Source organism: Emydura macquarii, unplaced genomic scaffold (genome assembly GCF_026122565.2).
Source record: "Emydura macquarii macquarii isolate MOO-44397 ecotype Brisbane River unplaced genomic scaffold, CSIRO-AGI_Emac_v2 contig_2422, whole genome shotgun sequence".
Taxonomy (NCBI): Eukaryota; Metazoa; Chordata; order Testudines; family Chelidae; genus Emydura; species Emydura macquarii.
Genome location: NW_027132559.1, coordinates 43,957,572 through 43,965,821, shown reverse-complemented (window position 1 = coordinate 43,965,821; position 8,250 = coordinate 43,957,572). Strand labels below are relative to the sequence as shown.

General features: G+C 47.4%; 1 protein-coding gene across 1 annotated transcript in view; it reads right to left on the bottom strand.

Moving 5' to 3' along the window:
* Positions 1-8: 8 nt before the first annotated feature.
* Positions 9-8,250, bottom strand: part of ACBD5 (acyl-CoA binding domain containing 5) — a 67,410-nt gene continuing 59,168 nt past the window's right edge. The window contains exon 13 of the mRNA XM_067562401.1: positions 9-402. Coding sequence (XP_067418502.1) covers positions 399-402 — 4 coding nt within the window. The 3' untranslated portion in view covers positions 9-398. The remainder of the gene's footprint in view (positions 403-8,250) is intronic.

Genomic DNA, 8,250 nt, shown 5'->3' with positions numbered 1-8,250 from the left:
ACAAGATTTAAGTTTCCATCAATTTCTGGTGGGGATGGGGGCAGAGGGCAAATGTTCATGCTGTACCATGATATAGTCCAGCTGCTATGCTCCAAAACTGATCACTTTGTTAGCAATCCTTATCATATGTTTTTTCAGCTATTGCATGGAATTAATCTTCTTCGAGTGCTTGCTTATGTCCATTCCAATGTAGATGTATGCACGTTGCGTGCACCATTCCCAGAAGCTTTTCCTGAGTGATATCGTCTGGGTTCGCTCTGGTGCCCACTGGAGTGGCGCCTTCATGGCATGGTATATAGGCAACTGCCGCCCCGCCTCCCCTTTAGTTCCTTCTTTTTGTCCGTGGTGGTTGCTGGAATGTTGTTGTCTCCTTGCTACAGAAAGCCTCTCCTTAGTGATTATCTGTAAATAAGTGTAAACAGAGTGTTAATAGTTGTTAGATAATAGTTGTAGTTTTAGACTCCCCGCCCACCAGGGTTACCTATAGGGCCCAGGGCATGCCTCGTTCTCAAGGCTTTAAGCAGTGTACAACTTGCCCTAAGAAAATTCCAGAATTGCTTGAAGTGTCTTAGTGAAGGACACGTCCCAAATAAGTGCCATATCTGCAAGAACTTGAGGCCGAAGACCAAGAAGGAGCATGATAACAGACTGAAATTCCTCCAAAGGGAGGCGGTACTCCGGCCCACCTCAGAATACCAATCGGACTCAGCACCCTCCACTTCTTAAGTCTGGAGCATCCCAGCTTTCGTAAGAGAGCCCCAACGCGGGTCATGGTTTCAGACACTGACCACCGCTTGGCACCAAATTGTTCCCCAGCATCGAGGAAATTTGGCACCGATGGGACAGCACCATTCACCTTCTCCGGTGCCCCAAAAGAAGGCAAAGTCGGACCGAGGACATTCTCCAATGAAGACCACACATTGGGTGAGATCCATATCTGAGTGATCCTCCCACCCACAGACAGGGACCTCTCAACTGGCACAGTTGACTCCGGCCTGGAGTCTAGAGCTGTTGAGTTCAGTGCACATGGACTCCCCTACAAGGGCGAGCCAAACAGAAGACTTGACTCATCAACCCCAGAGGCATTTGAGGCAGCAAGGAGTTTAACGCCCCCAGCACCTCCAACTCCCCAGAGCCATGGGCTGGGGGGAATGACCCAGGTACCGCAGGACCTGGTCACGTTAAAGCAGGTCCCGATCCTGGGGAAGCCTGCAGTCATGACAAGGAGCTGATCCTTATTGTGGGAAGCATCCAATAGCTCGATGCCACAGCACCAATCAAGGTCACCATCCTGGCATCACTCAAGGTCCCTGTCCTGATTATAATCACGGTGCTGGTCACACAGTGTCGGTCACAGTCATGGCACCAACTGTGATCTCAGCACAGCTCAGAGTCCAGGCACTGCTATGTGACCCAAGAACATCAATTTTCCATTCAACATGGATCAGCATCATGGCACCATGAGTTATCTTGGCACAATTCTGCTTTGAGGCTCACTCTTTTGAATGGCACCACTTACCATCATGGTGCTACTTGAGATCTTGATGCCAGTCAGCATCATGGCACCAGAGCACAGCACCCCCTTGGTTGCCCAGGAGCAGGTCCTATGACTCCAAATCACCTGGGGAATCCTATAGATCCCAAGGAAGTTGATACCACACAGCATGCAATCACAATCTGGGCATGCAAACAGCCATGCCATCATCATGGCTACCACCCCATTGGCAGGTGCCATGCCCAGTGGTCGATATGGGTGCCATGCCCAGTGGTTGATATGGGTGTCATGGGCAGCTCAGGCCCTCCATAGCTCCTTCACAGGACAGTCTTAGTCAATGCCTTCAGCAGGTAGAGCACCCCAGCCCTCCCTGTTGGGAAGAAGCTCAGTTTTGAGTGCAGAGACCATGGACCTCCAGGATACTCCAGTGGGCGACCAACCAGCACAAGACTCTGAGAGAGTCTGGGCCATCTCGTCGTCCTCCCCGGCTGAGGTGATAGTGGGCATGGCCATAGAGCCAATTAAGGATGACTACAAGGCTCACCAACAGCTTTTGCATAGGATGGCCCAAAATCTTGCACTGCAGGTAGAAGAAATAAAGGAATCAACCCCAGCATTGGGAGATACCCTGGCACCCTCAGGTCAGGCAAGGATATCCTTACCTCTGAATAAGGCAATTTCATGGCCCATCAAGGCATTATGGCAAACACCTGCCTCCCTCCAACTCACAGCAAAGCAGAATCAGAGGAAATACTTTGTACCCCCGAAAAGGTATGAGTACCTGTATACTCCCCCGCCACCCGGTTCCCTTGTTGCTGCAGCCAATGAAAAGGAAAGGGAGGGGCAACAAGCCATCACCAAAGGTGAGAAACGCCAAGAAGTTGAACTTGCTGGGGAGGAATATTTACTCTACAGGGGGCCTCCAGCTAATTGATAACCACCAAGCTCGTCTAAGTCATTATGACTTTAATTTCTGGGTGGCAATGTCCACATTTAAAGAACTCCTGCCAGTGGAGTCCAAGTCGGAATTTGGGGCCCTGACTGATGAAGGCTGGGCTATAACCAAGGCATCACTTGAGGCGGCCTTGGATGCAGCAGATGCGGTGGCTTGTGCCATGGCGACAGCAGTGGTCATGAAACAAAGTTCATGGGTGCAATCATAGACTCACAGACTTTAAGGTCAGAAGGGACCATTATGATCATCTAGTCTGACCTCCTGCACAACGCAAGCCACAGAGCCTCACCACCCCCTCCTGTAATAGACCTCTAAGTTATGACTGCGTTATTGAAATCCTCAACTAATGGTTTAAAGATGTCAAGGTACAGAGACTCCACCAGCAAGTGACCCAGGCCCCATGCTGCAGAAGAAGGTGAAAACCCCCAGGGCCTCTGCCAATCTGCCTGGGGGGGGGATAATTCCTTCCCAACTCCAAATATGGCAATCAACTAAATGCTGAGCATGTAGGCAAGACTCACCAGTCAAACCTGGAAAAAATTCTCTGTAGTAACCGAGAACCCATCCCACTAACATCCCATCACAAGGCTATTGGGAATATTTACCACAAGAAGTCAAAGATCAGTCAATTGCCAAATTAGGCTATCCCATCATACCATCCCCTCCATAAACTTATCAAGCTCAGTCTTGAAGCCAGCTAAGCTTTTTTCTCCCACTTACTCCCTTTGGAAGGCTGTTCCAGAACTTTACTCCTCTGATGGTTAGAAACCTTTGTCTAATTTCAAGTCTAAACTTCCTGAGGGCCAGTTTATATCCATTTGTTATTGTGTCTACATTCGTGCTGAACTCTCCCTCCCTGATATTTATTCCTCTGATATATTTATAGAGAGCAATCATATCTCCCCTCAGTCTTTTTTTGCTTAGGCTAAACAAGCTAAGCTCTTTGAGTCTCCTCTCATAAGGCAGGTTTTCCATTCCTCAGAACATTCTTTTAGCCCATCTTTGTGCCTGTTCAGTTTGAATTAATCTTTCTTAAACATGGGAGACCAGACTTGCATGCAGTATTCCAGATGAGGTCTCAGCAGTACCATGGTACTAACACTTCCCTGTCTCTACTGAAGATACTTTGCCCGATGCATCCTAGGATTGCATTAGCTTTTTTCACAGCTACATTGCATGGGCAACTCATAGTCATCCTGTGATCAACCAATACACTCAGGTCCTTCTCCTCCTTTGTCACTTCCAACTGATGTGTCCCCAGTTTATAGCAGAAATTTTTATTAATCTCTAAATGCATGATCTTGCACTTTACACTATATAATTTCATCCTATTTATTTCTATTACTCCAGTTTGCAAGGTCATCCAGATCTTCTTGTATGATATCCTTCTCTGTATTAGCAAGACCTCCCAATTTTCTGTGCTCTGCAAACTTTATTAGCACACTTCCACTTTTTGTGCCAAGGTCATTAATAAAAAGGTTAAATAAGATTTGTCTCAAGACCGATCCCTGAAGAACTCCACTAATAACCTCCCCCCCGCAGCCTGACAGTTCACCTTTCAGTATGACCCATTGTAGTCTCCCCTTTAACCAGTTCTTTAGTCACCTATCAATTTTCATATTGATCCCCATCTTTTCCAATTTAATAATTCCTCATGTGGAACCGTATCAAATGCCTTCCTGAAATCTAGGTAAATTAGATCCATTCATTCCCTTTGTCTAAGAAATCTGTTATCTTCCCAAAGGAGATCAAGTTGGTCTGGCACAATCTACCTTTTGTAAAATCATGTCGTATTTTGTCGCAATTACCATTAACCTCGATGTTCTTAACTACTTCTCTTTCAAAAATTTTTCCAAAACCTTGCATATTACTGAGGTCAAACTAAGGCCTGTAATTACCCAGATCCTCCAGCCTGCCCCATGAAGTCCAACAGACAGTTCAAGATCTACCCTTTGAAGGACAATCCCTTTTTTTTTTTTTTTTGAGTGAACAGATGCATAGGTCCATAGTCTGAAAGACTCCCTAGCACCTCTGAAATCACTTGGCCTCCATACTCTAGGCCCATGTAGGAAGCCTCAATGCATGGGCCAGTTCTATCTGCCGCAACACCAGGATAGACACAATTTGGATAGGCAGTGGAACAAGGGGTTCAGGAAGAGGCAACCCCACAACTCCTCATCGGTTTCCACATCTGTGCTCACAAGACAACCGTCAAGGCTCAGATAGAACTTTTGAAGATGCGCCTGAGGATGGTGCACCAGACCACAGCCTGGATCCTATTCCTATGTTTGGAGACCGTTTGTCTCAATTTTACTGTGCTTGCACCAGCACCACATCAGATAAATGGGTGCTCTGCACGGTAAAAGTGGGATACATTCTTCAGTTTTTCCTTCCCTCCCTCCGTCCCTCTTCAGGGACCTCTCTCACGAGAGACTTCTATCTGAGGAGGTGCAGTACTCCTAAGGGTGGGAGCTGTGGAAGAGATCCTGGTAAGCCTAAAGGTCACGGGTTTTTATTCATGCTACTTCCTGATCCCAAAATCCAATGGGGACCTCACACCTATCCTCGACCTGAGAAACCTCAATGAGTTCATGAAGAAGCTGAAGTACAGCATGGTCTCCCTGTCTTCAATCATCCCTTCCTTGGATCCAGGGGATTGGCATGCCGCTCTCAACCTGAAGGATGCATGCTTCCACATAGGCATCTTCCAAGGTCACAGGAGATACCTACAATTCTTAATAGGCCTGTGCTATAATAGGTAACCTTAATAGGCTACGGTGCTACCCATTGGCAGCTCTGAGGGTATTCATGAAATGTATGTCAGTAGTGACGGTTTTCCTCAGGAGGGCGGGAGTTAATGTGTACCCCTACTTGGATGACTGGCTCATCAAAGGGTGGTCCAAGGAGCTGGTAGAAGAGCATGTGAGGTTCTCTTGGTCTACTTTCAGACACCGGGGCCTCCTGATAAACAAGCGAGAGTTGACATTCATACCAACCCAGAGAATAGAGTTTATAGGAGCAGTACTTGATTCAACCCGAACCAGGGCCTCCCTTCCAGAGAGTCGGTTCAGAGCCATCGAAACTCTTGTTCAGAATCGGGACATTGCTTACCACCATGGCAAGGATCTATTTGAAGCTCCTAGGCCACATGCTTCTTGCACCTATGTGGTATAACAATACTGTCTCAGGATGAGTCCCAATCTAATGGGGCTGGCGTCGGCGAATGTACCAAGCTGTCATCCGTTGAACAAGGTAGTGACAATCCCACCTTTAGTGATATGCTCTTACCATTGGTGGCTGGACCTAGTCACGGTCTGGGAAGGGTTGCTCTTTATGAGGTCCAGCCCATCAATGTCACGGGTCACCGATGCCTCAGATATGGGCTGGGAAGCACATTTGGGACTCCTCAAAACTCAGGGCTGGTGGTCATTGGAGGAGTCAACCCTACATATCAATATCAGAGTTATGGGCAGTATGACGGGCCTGTCAGGCATTCCAGCTCACCTTACAGGGGAGGTGAATCACCATGCTTACAGACAACACAACAGTGATAGTCTACATAAACAAGCAAGGTGGAGCATATTCTTCCCCCTTATGTCAGAAAGCGCTGACCCTCTGGGAATATTGCATAGCCTAGTCTACTCATCTGGAAGCCTTCTACCTTCCAGGCTCCCAGAACACTCTGGCAGATCACCTGAGCATGTCCTTTGTCAGTCATCACAAATGGTCCATTTGCCCAGACATTCTGAACGTTGTTTTTCAGGAGGTGGGGTTTCCCCAGGTGGACCTGTTTGCGACCAAGCTCAACAAGAAATGCCCCCAGTTTTGCTTATATCTGGGACACAGCCAGGGCTTGCTCTCAGATGCTTTCTCCTGCCTGGGGTGGGGGAGGGGAAGCTTCTCTACACTTTCCCCCCCTACGGTGTTAATTCACAAGGTGTTGCTCAAGGCCAGGAGAGACAAGGCAGAGATGATCTTCATAGCCCCAGCATGGCCACGCCAACTCTGGTATACAACATTGGTTCTCATCTACTGACAGGTTTACTAATCATCCTACTGTTGCTCCTGGACTGATCTTGCAGGAGCACAGCTGCCTGTGTCACCCAAACCTCATGTCCCTCCACCTGATGGCCTGGAGGCTTTGTGGCTGAATTAATTAGAGCGAGCATGCTGATGGATGTACAGACCTTCTTTATGGGTAGCAGGAAACAACTAGAACAGTGTACCTGGTGAAATGGAAGAGGTTCACAATATGGTCAGCACATAAAGGTATTCTGCCAGCTGAAATGCTCCTACCTATGATTCTAGACTACCTTCTCCAGCTAACGATGGAGGGCCTCACGGTATCATCCAGAAGGATTCACGTTGCTGCGATCTCAGCTGTCCACCTGTCAGTGAATGGCCGTTTAGTTTTCTCTAACCCAATCTGTTCACAATTCCTGAAAGGACTAGAACTCCTATACCCCCGGGTATGCTAATGGGACCTCAACTTAGTGTTATCAAAGCTCCCAGGATCTCCATTAGAGCCAATGGCAATGTGCTCCTTCCTCCACCTGTCATGGAAAGTGATGGTTTTGGTGGTCATTACTTCAGCCAGGAGGATCTCAGAGATTTGGGTCCACACATCCAAATCACCTTAGTCTTCTTTAAGGACAAGGTGTCTTCGACCACATCCGTCCTTCCTCCCTAAGGTGATCTCGCACTTTCACAGTAACCAGGACATTTCTCCCAATATTTCACCCGAAGCCACATGCTTCCATAGAAGAGCAGAGGCTCCCTTCTTTGGATGCTCTACATAGCGAGGACCAAGCCCTTCGGAAGACCACCCAACTTTTCATCGCTATTGCGGATAAAATAAGAGAACCCATTTCTACTCAAGAGACTCTGCTCATGGATCACATTGTGCATTCAAATGTGCTACACCTGGCAAAAGTGTCACCTCTGCGGTTAACAGCACACTCCACAAGGTCACAAGCTTCATCTGTTGCTTTTGTGTGCAGGTCCTGATCTTGGATATCTGTAGAGCAGCGATCTGGTCATCCATTCATATGTTCTTTTCTCTCTATGCAATTACATAGCAAGCAAGAAATGATGCAGCCTTTGGTCCAGCAATGCTCCAGTCAGGGTTGCAAAGAAACTCTGATCCCACCTTCTGATTTATGGCTTGGGAATCACCTACATTGGAATGGGCCTGAGCAAGCACTCGAAAAAGAAAAAATTGGTTACTAACCTTTCCGTAACTGTTGTTCTTCGAGATGTGTTGCTCATGTCCATTCCAAAATCTGCGTGCCTACCTCTCTGTTAGAATTGCTGGCAAGAAGGAATTGAGGGGTCACTGGGGTGGCAGTTGCCTATATGCTGCACCATGAAGGCGCCATTCCAAGAGGCACCAGAGCTGACCCAGATAATGCCACTAGGGAAAAGTTTCCAGCAACGGCACACATGACGCACATATACCTACATTGGAATGGACATGAGCAACACAGCTCAAAGAACAACAGTTACAGAAAGGTTAGTAACTGTTTTTTTCAGGCAAAGCAAGTGGAGTGATGACGATTCATTCCCCAGACTTCCTGGCACACACGGCTAGTGAATGGAGTATGAACTAAACATAGAGTTGCCAGACTTCCTGCTCCAACAAGCCAAGGATATGAAAGAGAAGAAACACTCTGATTCTTGTCTGGCTTCTGGCCCAAAACAAACAGTTGCAAAATGTCACAAAATTACAGCTGACGTCTTGACGGGTCATAGCAATGTTTTCATTGTAATTTATCTGGGCACTTGTGAAAACATGGTTAGA